We start from the raw sequence: 25162 nt of genomic DNA on the forward strand, positions 1-25162 counted from the left end.
GAGTCAGCATTTTCGCAATCTGAGTCTTCTTCTAACAAAGCTATTAACTCTTTAGTAGTTAGTGCCATCTTCATTTCATATTTCCAGAATTTACTGAACAAATGCACTACTATATACATGCATTCACATGATAATAGTTTAGCTTACTTCATTTTAATTTATATGAACTTCATAATATATTTTTTCTTATATTTATATAAACAAATAAACACAAGGAAACTTTCAAATTAAGTTACAATAAAAACAAATATAACGTTTACAGCACACAGCATTTCTGTAAATAGAGAATGATGTGTAATGACAAGATCGTATGTTAAAATTTCAGATTGTTTAGCCTAATGAAAAAATAAGTATTTTTCACAATTTTCTGTTTTTTGAAGTTCTGTATTAGGTAGGGGAAGGGGGGGCAAAACGGGGTAGTGTGGCAAAACGGGGTACCCCTCTTATTTTCCAAACCACTAGTGCAATTGAGCTACATCTCCAGGAATTTTGTGTTCACGTGGTACGACATCACCTGATGCCGCCGTTTGGCTGTACAGCGCGCCAAAGTCGATGAATTCGTTGAATAGTGAGGATTGATAGTGGTATTGCAATATTTACATATTTCGTTTACAAAAGTAAGTAGACTGGAACTATATTCACTCAATAGCTATTTATTTCATGTCATTGTCTAAGGTGTGAATTTATAATTTTGTTAGTATTATTACGTTTCAAGTGTTATTAAATTTATTATTGCACTATAATCACAAATATGCAGCTGGGGCAAAACGGGGTAGGGCAAAATGGGGTACTACCCCATATTGCCCCATGAATTGATATGTTTGGTGTTTGATTATTCTAATTACATTTTATTTTTCTTCAGATAATAATGGTAAGAAATTATAAAAGAAAAACAGATCGACAACAAAGTTGGAGTGAACAACAGATGCACGAGGCAGTGCAACTAGTTATAGATGGTTTCATGGGATATAAGAAAGCGGCTGAGCAATTTAATATACCCCAAACAACATTAGAGCGCTACGTTAAAAAAAAGCGAAACAATTCCGAATACAAAATTCAGAAAACGCTTGGACGTTATAAATGTATCTTTTCAATAGAACAGGAAGCAGAACTAGCAGTTTATTTGACCACCGTGGAAGCTCAATTATTTGATCTGACCATGAATGAATTAAGAGAACTTGCTTTTGATTTAGCAGAACGCAACAATATTGTTCATCCGTTTAAAAATTCAAAAGCAGGTTTAGACTGGGTAAAAGGATTCTTGAATAGGCATCCTAATCTTAGCTTACGAAAGCCAGAAGCTACCTCGTCAGCTAGAGCAATGGGGTTTAATAAAGTCGCAGTAAAACAATTTTTCGACCTTCTTTCAAATATTTTGGATACCCATCAGTTAACAGGGGATAGAATATTAAAACTGCGACGAAACGGGCTTAACAGTAAATCCTAAAGGTCATTCTAAAGTAATTTCCAAGAAAGGACGTCGTCAGGTCGGAATTTTAACTTCAGCTGAACGAGGTCAAATTGTTACCGCTGAAATTTGTTTCTCCGCTAGCGGGACATATGTTCCTCCAATGTTAATTTTTTCCAGAAAACGCATGCAGCAAGAATTCCAGACTGGACTTCCATCGGGTGCGTTTGCTGAGGTTCAGGAGACTGGGTGGATGACCAAGGAACTGTTTGTTGTTTGGTTTCAAAGATTTATTTCTTTTACCGGAGCCAAAAAAGAGAAACCAATTCTGCTTGTTTTAGATGTCCACTCCACCCATACCAAGAGCTTGGAATTAATTGATCTTGCACGAGATAATGGGGTAATTTTGTTGTGTTTTCCGCCCCATTGTTCTCACCGACTTCAACCACTAGACGTGGCATTTATGAAACCGTTAAGTAAGTACTACGAGGATGAAGTACGTAAATGGTTGAGATGTAATTCTGGAAAAGTCGTTACCTTGTTTCAGATAGCTTCGTTATTTGGGGCCGCTTTTATACAGGCTGCAGCGATGAGCACAGCTATAAATGGTTTTCGAAAAACTGGAATCTGGCCATGTGACATGAATGTTTTTAAAGATGAAGATTTCTTACCTTCTGCAACGACAAACATTGAACTTTCTCTCAATGATACAAGGGAGATGCAAGTCCAGAGTACTACAGCTTTCAAAGATTCTGCCCAGTCACCTCCAGGCCAGCAACATCTAACTTCCATCCATCTAACTTCGTCCCAACCATCCATGATTGTACAAAATATTTTCAGTCCATCGACTTCGGCACAATCTTCCATTTACTCAACTTCTCAACCAGATCTGAATTGTAGTAGTTTTAAAGGTGCTAGTCCCCAAATCATTTTGCCAATTCCCAAAGTATCACAGACAAGTAAAAGGACTACCAGAAAACGTGGAAAAACTGTGATTTTGACATCATCGCCATATAAGGACGAGTTGCGGAATGCTGAAAATCAAAGGCAAGGAAAAGCAGACCATACCGTAAAAAGAAATCTGCTTAAAAATAAAAAAAAAAGGCACTGTTAAACCAGCCAAACAACAAAAAACATCATCTACTATTCAGAAAAAAATGCCAATTCCTACTCCTGCTTCATCTGATAGTGAAGAAGAGGCTGCAGAAGATGAGTGTCTATACTGCCATGACTTCTCTCAAAAAAGGGTGGATTCGTTGCCGATCATGCTCCAAATGGGCACATAATTCGTGTGCAGGAGTTGATGAAGATGACGATGATGCTACACACTTATGCGCTCTATGCGAAAATAATTAAAGATACATATTTATTTTATTGTTCAATACTTATGAATACAAAAATAAAGATATTTTCTACCATGGTACAATGAATACACATGTATGTGTATTCATTGTACCATGATTTTCTACCTTCTGACTTTAGCTTTTAGGAGGTACCCTGTTCTGCCCCATAGGTGGGGCAAAATGGGGCAAATGACACATGCGTCAAAATATTAGTATACATCAGAAACGTCAAAACTACTATGTCACGCAATATTATTTTTTTACTTATTATTTCATAGAGATTACGCTTACAGCTTGAAACAAATAATTTTTAATACCGTGTATGAAATATGTAAGTTCAAATCTTACGTACCCCATTTTGCCCACCTTTCCCCTACTCTCTAATAAGAATAAAATTTTACTTTAATTTGTTAGACAACTATAAGATACCTGTCAAAAGACACATGATAATTTAATAATTATATGGGTCTTAGATTTAATTTTTACGTAATTACTTATTATTTGTTTAAATAAATAATTTTTTTTTGGACGCCTTTGCAAAATTGATAAGTGGAATATGATTTCGTTGAAAAGTTATCGTTAAGAACTTCGTTAAGTGCGATGTTGCCAAGTGATCACCTTCAATTAAAAATTGTTTTAGTATAGTTATTTTCGGCAATTTAAAATCAAACTAGTTAAAAAATTAAACAAGCTCGGCTGACGATACATGCAAGTTTTCACTTTCACTTTTGAGAACAAAATGATTTGCAAAAGGACAATTCTGCTCATACCACATGCAATAAACTCTTGAAACACCCTTTTATTACGGTATTTAAGTATTAAAATAAAATTAACATTGGGTTTCCAGTTACTTTGTCATACCATTATATAATTATATATAACATATACGGTTATATAATTATTATTTAAAGTCATTTATTATAAATTGACGTTTATGCATTTTATGCAAATTTTTCTATAAATATGTAAAATTCCCAGATATTTGCATAAAATATGAAAATATGCAATATATGCATTTTGCATATTTGCCCAAGTTATAACTAAAATAACGTCCGCTTATATTTTTTGTGGCGCAGAAAACACCAAGCTGGGCACCTCCAAAACCACCTTGGTTGAAACTATTCATTGTTCTTTCGAATTTTTTTTTAAATTACAGAATTTTCGGTATTCGTTTCTATTTGTAGAACACATAAATTAAAAATCGATTTAATTATAAAACATACTCCCACTATACCACTTACTTTCTATTTTAAGCACCCATGGCAATAAACACTAAAAAGTAACACTTTGAAACGCATAAACGATAAACGACTTTATCATCGCAGACCGACTACTATCACATTAAATATTTAAAATTACGCAAACGTACTAAAATTTACTCATCACGAAACCGTTGCGGGTATTTTTGTATTTTCGAACCGTGAACTCTGGAGTAGTAGAACAAAAGGTATATAATTGACGATAACATTGTCCGTAAACAGCTATTATTTCTAACAAACAAAATTTTACTATAGTGAAATGTGTTGATTATGTAAGTTTTCAGAAATTATATGAAAAATACATACAAAAATATTTTTATCAGTAAATCAGTATCGTTACGTATAATTTTATTTAAGAATCTCTTTATTTTTGTAAAATGTTGTGTTCCTTAATGAACATTTTTTCATTTGTTTTGTAAACAATTCAGAATTAAAAACATGGCATAAGTTAGTCATATATATATATATATATATATATATATATATATATATATATATATATATATATATATATATATATATATATATATATATATTTATATAAACTGAATTGCGGACATGAAACCGATTGTACTCAATAATTAAATGTTCAATAATTTTCATAATAACATTTATTTTACTTATGAACTAGACGAAAGCAACAAAATTACTTTTCTTGATTTGAATTTAGAATAGGTATAACGATGATAACCGAATAATAACAACTAACTGGTTTACAAAAGATATTTGGTCCGGAAGTTATCTAAATTTTAATACCAATGCACCTATAAAGCATAAAAGAAGTGTTGTATTCCGTCTTACTGATAGATAAATTTTAAGCTATATAGCCCACAATACCATTCCAAAAATCTGAAAAAATTTATATATGTTGGAAAAAATTAATTATCCGCCAGAATTTTACAATCATCTAATTAAAAAAAAAAGAAATTGCATTATCAGAAATCAATCTAATTCCGATACCAATCCAGTACAAACCTAAACCATATCTAGCAATAATACGAGTAATAGTAATGTCTTACAACAATGCTGGATGGATTAAAGAAACGACGAACAACTTTCAACACTACAGTAATATTCCCTATGAACCTTTCACCACTGAAGAAGTCTCGAACATTATCAAAGAGCTTCATAACTGGAAATCTCCTGGACCAGACGGAGTTCAAAACTTCTAGCTTAAGAAGTTTTGGAATGTACACGAGCTTTTAACAGTATTAATTAATATTGTTATTTTTAATCAGCAGGAAATATCACCATTTCTTACTCAGGGAACCACTTATCTAATACCGCCAATTACCAACTTTCTACAAATTGGTTACATCCTGTGTAGCCCAGCGTATCTACGAATACTGTTCTCTAAACAATATCATAGAGCCTCAATAGAAGGGATGCGTTAAGGGTTCCATGGGCTGCAAAGAACAACTTATTATCGACCCAGTCATTTCCAACCAGGCGTACACCAAAAAAGGAACCTTTTCACCGCCTTCATCGACTACAAAAAGGCCTTTGATTCAGTACCGCATGAATGGCTTATATTATATTGAAAATATATAAAGTCGATGATGATATAGTGACCTTTTTAAAGCATATAATGACGGAGTGGAAGACTTTACCTTCAAATACCCGGTGAAAACAACATCGAAACTGAAGATATCCCAATTAACAGGAGCCTTTTCTACGGGGACTCGTTGAGTCCTCTTTGGTTCTGTTTAGCGATGAACCCTCTATCTCAGCTACTGAACTCCACTGACTTAGGTTTTCGCATCAAAAATAACAATACTGTTGTGTGATGATTTGAAATTAATGGTTTCCACTCGAAACAACTTAGATCAGATGCTAAAAACTGTAGAAAATTTCTCAAATAATGTCAGTATGCATTTTGGAGTAGACAAGTGCCGTATACTAAGTATAGTCAGAGGAAAGGTTCAGCCCGGAGGTTTAGATATGTAAGATGACCAAAACATCGAGACAATGGGTGAAAATGATATGTACAAATATCTTGGAGTAAAGCAAGCGTCGAAAATTGACCATAAAGAAATGAAAATTGAATTACTTATTTGGTATTATAAAGTGGTCAAAAACGGATATAGAGAGTCTTTAGCGGAAAGTAAGAACATTTCTCACAAAGGCGCAAAAACATCATCCACGCAGTGCTGTAGAGAGATCAACATTACCGCGGTATCAAGGGGGAAGAGAACTTATGGATATAGGTAAACAATTTGATAAACAAATTGCTAATTTAAGAACTTATTTTCAGGTACAGGCTGAGACATCTACTTTACATCGAGCAATTTGCGCAGTAGATGATACAACGCCGCTTAAACTGAGGGAACAAGAAATGCACATAAACCACCTGACTCAGCAAGAAAAAATGCGCACCTGGGTGAGTAAACCTCTGCATGGGCGAGATCTCAATGAGATCAACCAAGAATATGTCGACAATACAGCGTCGAACTATTGGTTGACTTCAGGAAAGATATTTCCTGAGACTGAGGGTTTCCTACTTGCCATTCAGGATCGGGTTATTCCAACTAAAAATTACCTGAAATACTGTTAAAGATCCTCAAGTCCAAAATGACAAATGCCGATGTTGAGGCTTCTCTACTCTAAAAATAGTTAATTATAAGTCGATAAACTAAAAGTGATTTTACTTCTCTGGAGCTATATTTGCTCACATTAACAATCCTTATCCTTCAACGGTCATTGAAGAACCAAACCTATGGAGATACATCCACTCACAAGTCCTTTGAAGTAAGGCTTGGAATCAAAAGATTTTCAACCCTCGAATGTAGGGGGCCAGTTACAAGGCCCCCTCAAGTAATATGCAGCAAGCTTTAAATATTTACAAGAAAAAGCTATGGGGTTTAAGCTAGCAGCAAAAGCATTTAATGTTCCAAGAAAGACTTTGAAAAGGCGCTTTATTCAGCAACAAGGAAGTATCAAAGGTAATTTGGGAGGACGAAGACCAATATTCTCCGCTACTATTGAACAAGAAGTTTCTGACCATATATCACTATGGAAACTCATTTTTTTTAGCCTAAACAGTAAAGATTTGAGAAAACTTGTCTACGAAGTAGCTGAAAGAAACAATATTAGCCACAATTTTAATAAAGAAACCAGGATGGCAGGCTAGAAATGGGTCAGATGCTTTTTAAAGCAAAATCCTCGAATATCATTACGCACTCCAGAAAATACTTCGTTGGCAAATACTCAAGCTTTTAATAGACCAAATATATGTACCTATTTTACGGCAGTAGCAAATATATTAGACGAGTTTCACTTTCCAATTAAAAACATTTATAATATGGACGAGTCCGGTTTGACAACTGTGTAAAAGAAATCGCAGAAAATGTATGCTAGTAAAGGTCGCAAACAAGTTTGTGCTTTAAGTAGTGCAGAGCGCGGTCTACATGTTACGGTCGTATGTACAATGAATGCAATTGGAACATATGTTCCTCCTGTGTTGATTTTTCCTGTACAGAGAAAGAAAGTTGAACTTATGATCGATGCACCTACTGGAAGTGTAGCCTTCGCTCAAGAAAAAGGATGGATGACGGAAGGTTCGGCATTTTCTATCTGTGGCTGCAATATTTTTTAAGGTGTACTTAAGCTGCTGAGACCAACAAAGTTTAGTTGTTACTCGATGGCCCTGATACTCATAAAAAGTTTGAAAAGGAAAACGATACTATTATATTTATTATGGACGTAGGATTTTTTAGACTTACTACGGCCAAGAAATTCAATTATGGCTGCGACAGAATCCATGTGAAACAGTGACTCAATTTAAAGTAACCAGTCTCTTTAATAGAGCATATTTAAAAAGTGCTCTACCATCAAATAATGCACAATGCATTTAAAAGACAGGAATACAACCGTTCAATTTCTTTGAATTAAACGGTTCTTCGAGGATTGGTAATTTTTGCCGTCTATAACAACATATAGAGAAAATTCTGAACAAAACACATTGCCAGGATGTTCTGACCATAACTCACCATTGGAATATTGGAGCCAAAATGTTTCTTCAATTTAAAGTTTATCAAAAAGACCCGCTATCAGAAATCAACATCGTCGTCAGTCCTAAACATTCCGGTAGAAGATTTTTGTTCTCCTCCTGTAGCTGGAGTAACGCAGAATAGGGGTAGAAAACGAGGTAAAACAGGATATTTAAATTCAACGCCAGAAATTGAAGATATAAAACAAAAAATTGAAGAACAAGAAGCAAAAAAAGGAAACAAAACGCCAGAAAAGTGAAAAGGCAAATTAGTGTTTCAACTACTAGTAGTTTTGAAGACGATTGTTAATGCTCTTTTGAAGAAGACTACAATGAACTATTTTAGCATTCACAATTCAAAGAAAATGGATTCGTTGTCCAGTGTGTAAAAATTGGTGTCACACTGAATGTGCTAATGTAAATCCTCGACTTAAACATTTTGTGTGTGAATTGGGCACGTAATTTTTTTACTCTTAAAAATATTTATTTGTAATATTTTTTAACGTTTATAATGTCTTGGTTTAATAAATAAAATAAATTTAAATAAAATAATTTGGTACTTAATTATTTTATACAAAATGCAACGAGTCCCTCATGGGCGTATCAATAGGTCCATCATGAGGATATATATGCTCATGATGGTCCCTTGACATGATTTTAGTAAATTATGAACAAATTGTTATCATCACTTCTGCAAAATTTAAAACATTTGCATATTGTACAAATAACAAGATGTTACTTGGTCATATTTTGTTTATTTAGCAAACCTGCAAGCAAGCCAAGTAAATAATTAAAATTATTATGAAGCTATTTTCTTAAGGGGTCCATCATAGGCACATTTTCCCTACTAGTAATGACAAAGGTACCTACCGTACCTAGGCGATTACCAATGCGGTTTTCGTGCTGGTAGGTTAACCACAGATAAAATATTTACGATTCGACAAACATTAAAAAAAAACTGGGAATTCAACTGAGATGTAGGTACACCAAATTTTCGTAGATTTCCAGCAAGCATATGATTCGATAAAAAGAAGCAGACTATGGCCAGCAATGCTAGAAATGCTAATACCAAGAAAAGATAGAAAACAGAACATTGATGCCATTTAGTATAAAAACTTAGACGAGGATATCCGTTATTACTGTTGCTATTCAATTTGGCTGTAGAATCCAAACCCAAACGGGGGATTTACGAATCGAGGATAAAAACTATTATTGGCCTTTGCTGATGATCTAGATGCAGTCGCTCATTCTACAAGAGACGCGAGAAAGGTGATTTCACAACTCGGAGGAAACAGGTAGTCTACGTCTTCAAATAAATGAAGAGAAGACGAAATATGTACATCCAAACCCAAGACCAAGAGTGAGAACATAACTATTGATAACCACAATTTCGAAGTAGTCAAAGAGTTTAAGTATCAGGGATAGTTACGGGGAATAGAATAATATATGCCCTATCATCATTATTAAGATGTAAGCTGTTAAAAAGACAATTTAAATTAAGACTGTACATGTTAGCTGTACGGCAGCAGCTGTAACAACTCAAAAATTGTATACCACCATTTTTAATTTTCCTAAGAGTAAAAATGAAACCAGCATATATAGCCAACATGTCCCTGTATTCGTTGTGATTTCACATGAAACAGGTTGGATGAATTCAGAAAACATAAAATACCTACACTACTTTATTCAGCATGCTAGACCCAGTGAGAACAATAGAATACTATTGTTAATGGACAACCACGCTAGCCATGTCAACCTAGAAGCTATTAACTTGTGCCCGGAAAATTTTATTTCTATGATCGGATTTCCACTCTAGACAAGTCACAGAATGCAGCCGCTAGATGTGTCACTGTATGGACCTTTGCCTACTGCATACAGCAGAGCTTGTGATAACTTCTTAATAAATAATCCCACTAAAGCTATTAGTCTACATGATATAGCCTCCATTTTTGGTAAAGCATACTTACAAGTTGCAATGGTTGCAAATGCCATAAGTGGATTTAGAGCCACTGGTATAGAACCATTCGACTCAAACATATTCACCAAACTTGATTTTGAAGCATCAAAAACAACAAGGAGAATTAACTCCAACGCCAATATGAGAATCTCGCCAACCAGAACTCAACTTACATGAAATTGTGGAAGCTAATATCTTGCTAAAGTCAGTGCCTTCAATTTCTGGAGTAAACATTCCTAAACCGTGACCACTAGTAGACAGTCATTCCATGTATTCAACTTCAACTTATAATTTAATGAAGCCGCCACGAACCCCAACCAAGAAAATCGAAACGACAATTGGATTACCTCCTCTATCTCGAGCAATGATAAAAAATAGGCGCTGTAGAAAAAAACTATCTTCTCTGATTTTTTCCAGCACACCTATGAAAGATGCTATGGAAGAAAATCAAAAGGAAAAACTAGACAAAGAACGAAAAAAACAATTGAAGGTAGAAAAGCAACAGAAACTAAAAACTACCAAAAAAAATACCTTATCATGACAATGATAACGATATAGATCCAGAGAATGAAAAAGACGAAAAAGTCTGTTTGATTTGCAGTGAAAAAGGTAAAACAACGAGTTATGGTTTCGAGGTGACACGTTCTTTAAATGGGCTCATTCTAAATGCACGAATCTAAACTAAAAAGGAACGAAGGCCGACTTTTGTCACAATTAGAATTAAGAAAAAAACTGTTTTTGCTAACTTATAACTGTTTAGTACTTAATTAAAGAACTTTTTCATTTATCTCTTTTGGATTTTTTATGCCAGAATTTGTTTTTTGATTTAAATTGTATTTTTCAATTAGTTATTTTTCTTTCTTCAACTTACCCTATACAGTTCGTAAACTTATCAACGCTTGTGAGTAAGATGACGATGATTGCATCTTTGTTTTAAATTATATGACAAAAAATGTGTTTAGCTATAGCTATGTTATTTTGTAGGTTAACTACTGCAACAAGTAGAGTTCAAAATATCAATAAATAAATATTTTTAATTTGGAAAAAGTAGCGCAATTTGGATATTAGCTTTAAGTTCGCAAAATTACCCCTCTTTCCCCTACTAGGCATGACCAGTTGTTCCGATATCACAAACGGGTTGATATAACCAAAGCTGAAATATGGCAGTCTAAAAGAAATTAGTTGTCCAATGTCCAGGCGCCCAAATATATAGGCGGCGTCGAGTCGATTACGCTGACCAAATTATTACTCTCTAAAGGCGGGGTCCCACCAGTCGCGCTGCGCTGCGCTGCGCTGTTTGTTTTGGTACATTTGTGCGCGGAGCGAGCTTGAGCGACTAGTGGGAACGACAAGTAGCGCTGCGCCGTGCAAGTTCAAACAAGAACGAACATTATCCGTTGGTTGTCGGTAAAGTAGTGTAGATCAAAGAAAAGTGCGCGTTTAGTTGGAACGGTGTTTGTGATTGAAGACCATTTTTACAGATTATTCTGTTTCTTTACTATCTTCGCGATGAGTAAAAACTTATTTAGGCATACAGATACAAACCGGAATTGTGGAATCCGAAAGGCAATAATTATCATATAAAAAGTAAGAAATATGATGCATAGGTATTTATTGCAGACAATATCGGTTGTTCCGTCGCTGAAGCTAAAACAAAGATGACGTCTTTGTTGTCTTCATATAGAAGAGAAAAGGTGAAAATGAAAAAGTCAATGGGCACAGGCAAAGCTAATTTTACATTTTAATTTCAGTAGACATTGATAAATGCTTTGTTTCATCTCTTTCTTATTACTGGTCCAATCATTGTTAACAGGTACTCGAAATCGTGTAACGACATACGACAAAAATTTTGAAACTGTCCTGCAACTAAATCACTTAAGGGGGTATGTTCACGCCGCAGTTAAAATGAGTGGCATTCAAATAAACTAACGTTTAACAATTCTTTGAGTAGATGGCAGCACGTGCATCATATTCTAATTTTTTAATTTTCCCGAAATTTACTTCTCTGAACAGCGACATAGTTGCCAGTGAGGGCAAGTACTGGGAGTTATAATATAATACGATCGGTACAGTTCGCTCTCAATCGGCAGTTCGCTCTCAATCGGCAGTCTGCGGCAGTCTTGTTCAATGTAAGTTGATATGAGCTATTAGTAGAAGTTTCAGAAATTTTTATTTTCGGATTGGATCATTCCATATATTTTTTTTAATTTTGAATCGTGTTTTGTTGTTATTTATTTACCTTTGAGGTTGCTGTTTTGATTTTGAGTGTTGTTTTTTTAGTTTTATAAACATTTTAAATAGTGTATACCAGTCTTGTTTCCTAATATTGAAGAAAATAGATATTAATAGTACTTTGTAGTATATGTTAATGATACAGAGCCCCTATTTATTGAAAAGATTGAGCGAGATGAAGAACTTTGGGCTAGAATGATAGAAAAACTCAATAGTTTTTTTTATAACTGTTTTTTACCGAAAATGGTCGATAGAAACAAAAAATGTCAGAATAAAAATCATTAAATTTCTGATATGCTTTGTTTTTTTTAACAGTTCTAAGTATTGAAACTAGATGTAAACACTAAAAAGTGTATTTATTGATACGTGTGGAACGTCCCGCAGCTACTTTCCATAAACCTCATAATTTATTAACCCAGCAGCGGTCGCTAAGGGCCGATCAGTTCCTTGCTTAGGTAATTTTACATTTTTCTTGGCAACAAGGTTATTGAATTTATATTTATTTTCAGTCGGTAAACCAAAACCTTCCGTTGCTAAATCAATTTCTTCTTTATTTTGAAATTCACTCTGTAAAAAGCTCATTAGCCCACTCAATCTTGTTTCTAAAGATGTAACTTCTGCAGTTTCTCCACAACAAACAAGATGTTATAGTCGAATGGTATGTTTTGTCAAACCTGACTCAATAAGAGGATACAATATCGCCGAAAACTTGTCAGCAGGTTTTGTCTAAGGTCTCAAGTGAACGAAGTTGACTCTCAATCATATCATAAAGAGCAGAAATCTTACAAGGACTACTAGAAACTCGACTAAAAATTATCTTTAAGAGCTCTCTAATGTAAACTTCAATCTGGAGATCCTCTCTGCCAAACCTAGGTTACAAACTCTTAATAATTTTTCAACTCGATTGGAGGTAATTTAAATTTGCGCTTACCTTTTACAATTCATGACTCAAAGTACCTTGCACTGTATTTATCCGTTGCCTCCATCTCACTGATTATCTCTTCTTCGGAAACTTCTTCGAATATACTTTTAAGTACCGCACTTTCCACTTCACAAAGCTCATTGTACTTTACTTGTAAGGCTTACAACTTACAAGTAAAGCTATTGTAACAAACTGTCCAAAACATTGACAATTTTCGTAAATGCACTATGCGAAGTACCGTTCTGCTTTTTCTATCTGATTTCATTTTCCGAGGTTAACTTTGGCCGACCCTTACGGCAAAAACAAAATTATTTGCCAGAAAAAAAGTTTGCACTAAAATAAGCGAAAACAACTAACTTCCCGTATATAAGTCCTGTCACGTCCCGCAGTTATTTTTCACGAAAGATGCGATGTTCGAAATAATACAAAATTAAATTTTAAACAAAAAACTTGCTTTTGTATTAAATTACACAAGTGTGGTTTTATTACAGCTTGCTCTTGTGGTAAAAAATCGACTAACTATATGTATGCAATTCTAATACATATTATCAACAGTTATTGATATGATACATGATACTCAATACATTCTCAGACGAAAAAGGTCGTAAAATTTAATTATCTTACACCAGCACTTAGCCGGATGTGCTGACTGGGAATTTTTTTAGTAAACATATTAATTACTTGATATTTTTTATACTACTACATACACACAAAACGTTCATTCATTTGGAAATATTTATGACAATTCTGAATTCTTTATCTGCCCAAAAATATTTATTCCAAACTGATAAAGAAATTTGGAATTGTTTGAAAAGCAGGTAAATAATAATCAAAAAAGGAATTATGGTAATTAGACCATTTATTTATAAGAACAGTATTTTTAAGAAATCTAAAATATGTTAGGTCAGTTGAAAAACAGCGTCACTACAATAATAACTTTTTTTCATATCAAATGTTAACAGTGGAAGTTTTTTCCTCAGAAAATTTCAGATTTTCATCTGATTTCTAATTATTACTCAAGTTCTTGATAATTGAAAGTCAAACGAAGCCAAAATATTAACTGGGAGGGGCCGCTTTGCTAAACAAAACCACGTGATTCGTATTACCATGGTTACTGCATAACAAATAGACAATTGGCATAACCACAAAACTAGGTTTCAATGTTTTGCAGATTTTTCTTAAATTCGGCAAACACGCATTTGTCGCTATGTAATACATCACTGCTGCCTTCTACTAAATGACACGTGAACTTATTTTCCCATCTATTAAGTGATAGCCGAACTAATTTCTCACTATCAAAATGCCAACTTATAATGGTAACATCAACAAAATCCCTAGTTTGCAGCTTTTAATTGTAATTTTATCTTTAGGTACAGTTAATTTAAAAATTAGGGCAGTATGGATAACGAACATTTGCTTAAAATAAAGGTTTTTGGATAGTTAATCATTTAACGTAGTTATTTTGTACCTAAGTTCAAAAATTATTACACAATACCAATTTTTAGGCACGTTACCACGTAAGTTATGACATCGATTTATTTAAGTACAGTTATAAAAAAATTACTGCTTTCTTTGGAAATTTTAACTAGATATCATTAAAATAGAAGGTGTACAGTTTACGTACATAATCATAAGTTGAAGATTTGTTTTGAAATAGTAACGATAACTGTACCTAAAAAGTATATAAATTTTAACATTGTGACATACCACCTTAAAAGATTATTTCCATTATAAACTTGTCTACTTTTAAATACTGGTGTAACCCAATAACGACGTTTCCTCCGGGTCTTTCGTTTTTCTTGTAAAAAATGGTTAATTACTATAACAGCAGCACTTGCTATTGCTAATTTTGTTTTCATCGTGCGCGCGTAAATAAAAACTGGAACTTATTTGCTCCTCTAGAATCACATGCGCAAAGTTGCGCCGCTCTGTGTAGTTCTGCTCCGCGCTGCTCGAAGCAGAGCAACGCAGCGCAGAATAGCGCGACTGGTGGGACCCCGCCTTAAGACTTAGACAGAAGGAGTGCCAAATGGTGAAAAAAGTTTTTTTTTCAACCTTTGACAGCTTCATCATTGACAGCGAATCTTCAAATATAAAAATGACATTCATTGATTTTGTTATCGAATTATTGGAGGTAGATCAAAATCACGGTTCGTAGACTTACTACGGTTGCCTCTTCCGACTAACCAATGAACATTAAGCCCGAAATTACGTCACGAGAGTACAGTAATTTGAATCGTAACATTGTTAATCGTCGTTTTTATGTCTTTGATGTGTGGAAAATAGTAAAGATAGTTATGAAATAAAGATGTCTAGTGGATTATAATACCTAATTATGGAAAACTGTTGATATGTAAGTAGTTTGGTACTTAAAATTAAACAGAATAAAGTCCTAGATTTACGTAAATCTAGGACTTCAATCTCCATTTTACACTGAAAATTTGTCGCCTATACTGAATTTCCATCAATACTGGATTAACTATTGAATGAATTACCGAATTGCATAACTATTTTTTTCATTTTTTTAATATCTAAAATTATTTTTACAATTGATCACACTATAACCTGTGCCTGTCATTCTAAAATTTCATCAACATTATTATTACGTTAATACACAATGAAATTTTAAAGTTTAAACCTACCTTATAAAAAGATACGAAGACAATAGGTACGATGTACAACGACAATAAATAACGTTTCTTCGATAATTCAAAATAAGTTTTTATAGAAAACAACACCAACATTTCAAATACAAAAATATAAAGTAAACTGAGATATTTAAGAAACGATAAATAATAAAGCAAATAATAAACTGAAAGATAATTACCACGAACAAACTGTGATAATAAATGGGTTTTGTATTCTTGTGTACTCTGGTGACGTAACTCAAGCATCCCCACCCCAGTCGGAAGAGGCAACCGTAGTAAGTCTACGAACCGTGGATCAGAATCATCGCACAAAAGAACAAGGAGACACGAGAAATGATGCAACACACAAGTATTGCATTAATATTGGTGATCATCTTCCAATTGAAAAAGGTGAGAAGAATAGATGTGTTCGCTATAACAATCTTAAAATCGAAAAAATAACCAAAATTATTTATTATTTGCCTGTCATACATTATATTGTTTTCCAGTCCATAAAAATGATTTTTTTTTTCATACCATACTGTTTATTTATTACTGTTGAGACATATTTGCCGCATTATTCATTACTACTGGGATAAATGTTTTAGGACTTTTTCTCAAAAGCTAGTTTATGCAAAATTTTCAAATTCAGGATTTATATTTTCTCACTCCATATGACCAGATCTATATATTTAAAATGGAAGGCATAATAAAATCTAAAAGTCGTATTAAAAGGGTTAAAACTGTCGAGATTTAATAGATTTTTCAAAAACGAGCCGTGCGAATCTACTCTATTCAAATTTAAAAAAAATAAAGAAAAAAACTGAATAGAGGAATGCGATAGCTTTCTCGTGTAGGTTGTATAATAAAACTACCTCAACTTGTATAAAATCTGTTTTTAAAATAAATAGTTTCCACATATATAACAGCCTTAAAATACTTCATCACAAGCATCAACAACTTTAGGACAAAACTGTTTAGCAAAATATAAATAAGGTACATTTGCCGTTAGAGGTATTTTGGTTTCTTCACTGAGTTTGTTCCACGCGTGAATAGCGAAGCTATTTTGCGTCATATTTATTACAGCATCGAAGGATTCTTCTTCGAAGTACATCTTCCATTTCTGCCAAGGCACTGGGTAAAAGGTGTGCGAAGGGTAAGGGGTAAATCCTTCACAATCGTTATTTAACATATCTTCTGTTCTGTTTGCTTTGCATAGAGATTCCAGTAACCTAAAAATAAAATTTATTTATCAGTTGAAATAATGTTTTTACTTAAATATTACACGATTTTTTATTAGGATTATCCTAAAATCATAAACACGGAGGACGTAAAGTAAAATAACACGTATATTGTAAAGTAAAACAACTATTTTATTGTTTTTCATAACTTTACGAAAAATAAATTCAGAGTATTCGCGTTCTCAAACGACCGTGCTGTAAACTGCTGTCAAAATAGATAACTAATAAAATAAATGGGATAAATGTCAAAAATTTGAATAAATTAGAGTTTAAAACTGGTATGTCATCAAATTTTAAAAATAATGAGCTTGTTTCCCCTCCAACTAAGGGTCTTTTAAAATTCCCTATCAAATTTACAATGTCAACAAACGATATCCCTATTTCGTTCGCCATCTTTCAAAACAAGTACTGCCACCTATAGTCGTTTGAGAACGCGAATACTTTGAACAGAAAGAGCTTAAGCATACAACCGGTCTCAATACTTTTAAAATCCCTTATTTTTAAGTTGTATTTTCATAGTAGTATAATATATTATGTATATTCAAAGTCAAAAGTAGGCGACACATTTGTATACGCCATATTACTATTTTTATTGGGAATAAGTTACAATTTTACTTTAAAATAAATTTATTTACATGAACTTAAAAAGGAATTATCAGGAGTTGGCTGTATACCATATAGTTTAAACATAGAAGTAAAACACCTCTTCTGTAATTGGTACAATTGATTAAAAAATTAAAATTAAATTTAAAAATCCAAAAGGATCAAGTTCAAAACGTTTTCGGACTAATCAGTGAACCTAAAAGCAAGTAATCCCACTAAATTGATAAAAATATCAAGTAAAATTTTGACTATTATATGCAAACATGTGATTAATTATTTACTTTGTAGTACTTGCAAAATAACCTCAAAACCAAACAGTGGTTGGGTTCAAATGGATTAAACCATACTTGAAATTATTAAATTATCTGGCAACATGCCAATGGACTTAGATTTCCTACAGGGAACGTAAGTCCCTACTGGAAAAAGTTTTCTACATCCGAACTGTAGGAATGTGAAATGCCAACTAATTTGATAAATGTCAGAAGTGATAATTGACTGTTTCAAGTGACAATGATATTTTATGAATTGACTATAAAATTAAATTGATCAATAACATTGGAAGCTGATTTTTAAAAAAGATATGAATTAAAATGTGATGATTAGAGAAAGTAAGTGAATTAAGGATGAGTTAAATGGTTGAATAACTAAATGTGAAACAAAAGACATTAATCTTATAGACCACTGGAAGGGATTATAATATTCTGCAGTGTAATTATACCTAATTATGTGTATAAGGTCAGATGAGTGTAATCATACTGTGTAAGAGAGCTGTATGGTCTGCCTAAAATATTGTTAGTGCATTTGTTCACTTGGGTTTGAAAAGTCATTCGTTGTCTATATTTCTAAATGTAAAGTATCAAGATTATTAAGACCCAGCAATGCTGAATAGGCAATATTGGTTATATTATTTATCTAGTGATTTGTACACACTTTACATTCGAAGTACAAATTATAATAAACTTAGACTCCGTCAAATAAAGATGTGTCCTCCTTCTCTCTTACTTAACATTAAAATGAACCAACAAGAGCTCCGAAATAATGTTTTTCCTCCGGAATTATTACATGGCGATCCTGTTTTCGACATTATTACAGTAGGTGCAAGAATGGAACCTTGGAGCAGTTTTAACTTTAACACTTCTATCTGAGACATTTGACTCAGGATGCCAAGCTTAAGCGAAAGCTTCTTAAATGTCTAGGCAGATGTCAAGTGAGAGTTTTTTATTATTTCAATTGTTTGCTCGAAGACACGTAGTGATGGAGTATCGAATACTCTTGTCATGTCAAGATTGGTCAGAGGTTTGCCCTATTTTGGGAGCATAATGGTTTTGCGTAAAATTTGTAATTAACAAAGTTTGAGGGAAGTGTTTACAATTTTCTTCCGATTATGGAAGATATTCTTCTTCTTTTCTCTCTATAAGGAATTCTGCTTGTTCATTGACGGTTTGACACCTCTATGGAAGATTTTTCACTTCATCCTTTGCGCGATCGGACAATACTTTCACGGTTTGGTAATTTTTCTTTTGCTTCTTTTACCAATCTGGTCTTCTACATTCTACTTAGGTGTTTATCATTTCGAAAAATACTAAGGCGAGTCTATGGAACGGAATGGAGTGTGGAGAAGAAGATACAACTTCGAACTTTATAGAATATACCAGGAACCAGATGTAAAATACATTGTGATAGGTCTGAGGTGGGAAGGGCATGCAAATCTAACCCAGCGAGAAAAATATTCCTTGATAGAGCCATTGGTCAGAGAAGAAGAGAAAGATCTAGAATAAGGTTCCTTGACAACATATATAAAGTCTTGTAAGGTTCACCAGGCTTGTAAAGTCAAAATGATGATAATGATTTTTTGGGTGACAGCTTGTTTGAGTACAAGGCTCTTGAGTTGTTCTGGGTTGGTATTGGTAATTTCAGTTCATTTTTGCTTTGCGTAATGGAAGTAATTTGACATAAACAAATAGCTTCTTATATGCTGACTCATGATTCCTTAATAATATCCGCAGTTTTTCTATAAATAGTTCAACACACTATTTTATTTATTAAAAATTATATCACTATGAGTTAGACTAGACTTGATAATTAATATTATAATGGGAGTCTCAAATTGAGGTACATAAATCGTAAAAGAATATTTTATATTAGTTTTATTTTTAATATATTTGTGGTTCATATGGGCTCCCTAACAACCAAAAATGGCGACGGCTCCTTAAAAATCAAGCGTAGACTAGCAATGGCCTGAACTGCAACAGCTAAATTAATTAAAATATGAAAAGACCAAACAATAACAAGGAATACTAAGCTCAGATTATTTAATTCTCTTATTTTTTCCAGTGCTACATACACAGGTAGAACATGGACAGGTAGAAAAAAAATAGATCGAAGTAAAATCGAAGCCTTCGAAATGGGGGTTTACAAAAGAATTCTATTCGTAAGCTGGAAAGAACACATAATTAACCTGTCAATTATGGAAGAGTTTCATGCAAAAGACAGGTTATTAAAAAAAGTAAACCGAGCATATCTTAATTACTTCTGTCACATATCCAGAAGAACAGGCAGTATGGAATTATTGATAGTAGAAGGAAAACTAGAAGGCGAAGAGGGAGAGGAAGATCTCTGACGCGATGGGCAGACGAAATACAAACTCTAGCGGGACAATCTGTACATGAAGCCGTCCATTTGGTACAGGATCGTAGCCAATGGAAACAGTATACTAACAATATGTAGAGTAAGATTACCTCCTGACAAGTACTCAAGGAATAAGGAGGGAGGTCATATACCAAGAAAAAAATAAAATTTACCAACGTAAATTTACATACCTGGTTATAACGCCGGGTCCATTCTTCGACCACATTTGACCATCGAAATTTTCTTTGAGATCCATCAAACATCGTTCTACGAGTTTGTGTCCCTCGCCAGCTGCGTCAAAATTTAAGACTCCTGAGGCTACAACAGAGCTAGATTCTATGCCAGCATAGTTATCTTTCAGATCATCCACCGGTTTAAGAGCAATGACATCCAGATCCATATATAATCCCCCATATTTCCAGAGAGTTAGGTATCTAAAAAAACAGAAATGATTATGATCTAATTTTTTATAAGTAAATCGATGCCTGTGTCGGTCGGAAAGCCAAGCGGGGCAGTCGATCTACTCGCGAAATGCTCTAGTAAAAATAATAGTTTAAAACTCTAAGTTTATCTGCTGCCTAGACTAGAAGAACTTGGTGTCTGACTGGCCTATGCTGGAACGATACAATAAGAGATGAAGGCTTGCGGCTTGGTGATAGATACTCCTCCATAGATCCCTATCGGATCCCTACTATATCTTTTTATTTTTTTATTGTTATATTAATTAATAAAACAATTATTTTTATTGTTTTTTTCATTCTTATTACTGCATTTGTTGTTTCATTTATTTTACTTTTTAATTCTTGCCATCTTTCGTGTGGGTTGACTCATAAGATTGGATATATTTTTATTCATCTGTTGTTCAAATTGTCCTCTAATTTCAGTATCTTCTAATGCTTCTAGGTTTCATTTACTAGAGTTTGTGTTAGCTTGTGTTAAAGAGGTCCATGTCCGCGTTTGCACCTATGTAAGATCGCGTGTCCAGTGTTTTTGTACTAACTCTTTGGTTGCTAGGACGTAGTCAATTTGATTTTCACTGCCAGATGGGTGTCTTCAGGTTGCCTTATGTTTTCTTGGATGCTCAACTTTTGTCGATAGAAAAGTCTTATTTAGCTGCGAGTTGACAGATTCTGTGGCCATTGTCATTTGTTTTTTCGTGTAGAGTTCCTTTTCCGTTTCCGACTAGATCTTTCAAGTATCCTTTTTTCCCCAGTTGTGCGTTTGCCACTCCCAGTATTAATAGCATGCCTTTTTTTGGTATTTCGTCGCATGCTTTACTTAGGTTTTCATAGAATTCACCTTTTTCTGTTGAATCGGAAGTTTCACTTTGAGCATATATATTTATTAATGGTAAATAATGTGAACATCCAGTTACTTGACTTATACATGGGGTATTACCTCCGAATTCTTTAAAACAACATCGATTTACTTAAAATTTTGACAGGGGTTGTAAAATAACTCAGATAACAAAAGTTTTATGTTTTTACCTATATGAGCTTTTACCCTGGTGGTGAATACTACCCTGGATAATTAAATTGTAAGCAAAAAATGTCGTATGAAGTTGTTCTTTATTTACTCAATTCTTTATGAGTTATTCCTAATTGAAAATGTAAAAAAAATATATTTTTTAACTGTTCTTCGCGAATAACTAAAAAACCTTATTTTGTATGAAAAAAAACGGGTGTGGCAGTCAAGTGGGACTGCCGGTAGAAGTTATACTTCTACATACGCGTTCGCCGTTACAAATTTATATGGAAGTCAATCTGCACAATCATTACATATGTAATGCTATAGGCAAGAGAGAGCAGAAAGAGAAACAGAATTAGGTATATAAGTATATGGTGCATCGTTTGCTGTATATAAACAACATTTGACCTGTGATAGGAGTATAGTAAATGAAGGATTGAATCAATATTTTGATGAAAATGTATTTTCTTTATTTTCATATATGTATGAAAGGAGTTTAATGCAAAAAATTTTTTTACACATACTCTGCATTAAAATTCATTGTTTATTTTGTTATTAATATAAAAATACAATACAAATTAAAATGCAACATTCATAAGTATTTAAAAATGACAATCTGCATAACTTACTTACGCATATGTTTAATTTACCATGATAATAATATTAATAAAAAAATAATATTAATATTAATAAATATTAAATATATTTACAAAAAGAATATTTTCATTCTTGAGAGAGAAAGAAAGAGAAAATATATCTTCTGTCTCTCTCTTACCTATATCTTACATATGATTTTGCTGATTCACTCCCATACAAATTTCTAACGTCGAACGTATAGAAGTATAACTTCAAAAAAATATTCAACAAAAATTATACCAAAAAAAACAAAGAAAATTTTTTATCCTTCTAGGTGCAATATAAATAGATTTATAGCCCCCCAAAGCCATTTTTTTCTTTGCCGAAAATTTATTCAAAGACTTGAAACGAACGACTTGAAAGAAAATAAATTTTGATGTTGTCTAAATTATATTGTTGATAAAAAATTGGTAAAAAATAATAAGCTACTTAATAATAAACTTACCGTAATACATCACTTGCATGCGCTACAACATGACGAGAACTTTCAATTTTTCCAGATCTGTAAAGGTCTTCCACTGGAGATCCTCTGGTATAATTTTCATAATCTAAATGCAAAATTTTCACATTGGGGTAACTCAACAGCACCTTCAAAAACCTATCAGACTCATCTCCTTCAAACTTGAAATCCATAGGTGATGTATAAAGTAAATAAACTTCCATATTGGGATTTAACTTTGCCACACTTTCCACGGCGCAAGCTTGTCTCGAGGTTATCCAGATCTTTCCTTTGTAAAACGATCGACATGAAGTCTCATGAAAAAATATCGATTTTCCCCGCTGTGGGTTGAAATTTTCTATACTAGGAAGAGTTTTCTCAGTCTTTATGCGGTAACATTGTATGGTGTTTTTGTCTGTCATAAGACTATGAATTAGGATGATTGTAATCACCGCTAGGGTAAAATATATTAGAAATGTAACCCATCTTCGTCTGTACTTGAAGTAAAATTTCATCATTCTGGGAGGAGATCCGTCTTGTCCGTTTTACAACCATTCGAGATGTCTGGAAAAGAAAACATTAATGATAAGTTAAATCACAAATAATATATTAGCATAAAGCACAGAGATTTATTATATTACAGTTATAGTAAAATAAACATAGGCGTCCCTAAAGGTCAAGGTTTATGTTATCGAAAGCCCTCAATTAGCGGCGGGATCTTTTTAATAGGGAAGGTTTCCGTGTTCAATATCGTAACATTTTAAACATAACATGTAATCTACAAAAAAGTAATCTTAAAATTACTTATTGACTTCTAAGCACGCGACTATAGATGTATTTATATTAGAAACTACAAAACTAGGCCAAATTTTAAAATAAAGTACAAGAAATTGGCGTCCGAATTTTTAGTACTGATTAGTGCCCCTACATATAATGGTAGAACCGTCAATTAAACTATATTTCCCACTATATCTCCTTTATATCGACTACGACTTTTTGTTGTTCACAAAATATCATCTCGTCCCATTCTTTTTTATGTGTTTGGCTATTTTTGTTGATATCTTTTGTTATTCCTTTCTTTTCATGAATAACACCAGCTTTTAGAAAAAAACAACAACTTAGGCAAATATATTAAGAACAACAAGAGCAAAAGAAAGCAATTACACAGCGGTGTATACAAACTTAAATCTGGCGACTGCCCAAAAACTTACATCGGTCAAACTGGTAGAACTTTTATCAAACGTATAGCAGAACATAAAAGGGCTTTCAATAATAGAAAAACAGTCTCTACGTACGCACTTCGCTTTCTAGACCACAATCATTCTTTTAATGGCGAATTTCAAATTTTTCACATTCAAAATAAAGGCCTTAAGCTATCTTTATTAGAATCTATGGAAATCAACAAATTAAAAAATACAGACATAATTCTGAATGACCAACTTGAGACAAACAGTTCTTCTCTCCTCAACTTATTTAGTAAAAGACTATAAAATGTAAAGACATACCAAAAATAGATCACTTGAGAAAGGCACTCTGTCCAAAACAGCTGTAGTGATAATAATTTAAAATAAATCTTGTAGAAGTGTTGAAAACAAAAGTTTACAGTGTTTTATTGTTAGATAAACTTAATTTCCATCAACTAATGGTCGAATCCATCACTTATTCAAATAATTCTGATATGGCACGTGAAGAAGAAGATCAGATTAAATATAAACAGTCCATAAAAATAAAAGGCATATTACAAAACTTAATAAAAATAGATAAATATATTTACCTTGAATAAACTTCACTTAATAGAACTTAACAAAGAAAACAAACACGCAATCTTCCGAAACAAAGTTAAACTCTACGACTAACTGTTCTCAAAGATCAAACGATTAATGAATAGTTTGTGGGTACTAATTGTCGTTTGAAATACTTGAAAATTAAGAGCATGTATGATTCGTACTACTCGTAAATTAAACAAATAATTTTCTGTTAAGATGAACCAACAAACCATAAAAGCAAAGTCTTTGAGATAAAACAGGTAACATTGGTAACGTAATTGTTCCTAATCTTATAGTAATTTAAATATAATAAAAAAATGTTTCATTTTTGTCTATTAAATTAATTTTCTGGTCTGAACAAGACCTTGAAATTGTGGTATGTCTACCAATAATTCGTTTTTATTAAAATTACTTTCATATCGATACTAAATAAATTAGGGAAAATCTAACAATGATATATATATATATATATATATATATATATATATATATATATATATATATATATATATATATATATATATATTGTGACGATTGGGGTTTATAGAAAATAATTTATAAGTTATATACTACATAATAAAAGTATTTGATTATTTTAATAAGTTATATACTAGAGAATTTTATAAAAATATATTTATGTGAGGGC

General features: G+C 32.9%; 3 protein-coding genes across 7 annotated transcripts in view; 1 reads left to right on the forward strand and 2 right to left on the reverse strand.

Moving 5' to 3' along the window:
• The window catches only part of LOC140436537 (lactosylceramide 4-alpha-galactosyltransferase-like), a 37755-nt gene extending 33607 nt beyond the window's left edge, over nucleotides 1-4148 (reverse strand). The window contains exon 1 of the mRNA XM_072525433.1: nucleotides 3993-4148. The gene's annotated coding sequence lies outside the window, so the exon portion shown is untranslated. The remainder of the gene's footprint in view (nucleotides 1-3992) is intronic.
• The window catches only part of LOC140436540 (phospholipase A1-like), a 234149-nt gene that overhangs the window by 50893 nt on the left and 158094 nt on the right, over nucleotides 1-25162 (forward strand). The gene's annotated exons all lie outside the window — the stretch shown is intronic.
• Nucleotides 16618-25162, reverse strand: part of LOC140436539 (lactosylceramide 4-alpha-galactosyltransferase-like) — an 82305-nt gene continuing 73760 nt past the window's right edge. For 4 of the 5 annotated variants that reach the window (XM_072525436.1, XM_072525440.1, XM_072525437.1 and 1 more), the window contains exons 2-4: nucleotides 22757-23314; nucleotides 20400-20642; nucleotides 16618-16968 (exon numbers count right to left, since the gene is read on the reverse strand). In XM_072525436.1, coding sequence (XP_072381537.1) covers nucleotides 16668-16968; nucleotides 20400-20642; nucleotides 22757-23268 — 1056 coding nt within the window. In that variant the 5' untranslated portion in view covers nucleotides 23269-23314 and the 3' untranslated portion in view covers nucleotides 16618-16667. Of the gene's footprint in view, nucleotides 16969-20399; nucleotides 20643-22756; nucleotides 23315-24524; nucleotides 24677-25162 lie in introns of those variants that run through there. The other variant, XM_072525439.1, reaches the window with a different exon arrangement.

This window comes from Diabrotica undecimpunctata, chromosome 3, assembly GCF_040954645.1.
Source record: "Diabrotica undecimpunctata isolate CICGRU chromosome 3, icDiaUnde3, whole genome shotgun sequence".
NCBI classification, from domain to species: Eukaryota; Metazoa; Arthropoda; class Insecta; order Coleoptera; family Chrysomelidae; genus Diabrotica; species Diabrotica undecimpunctata.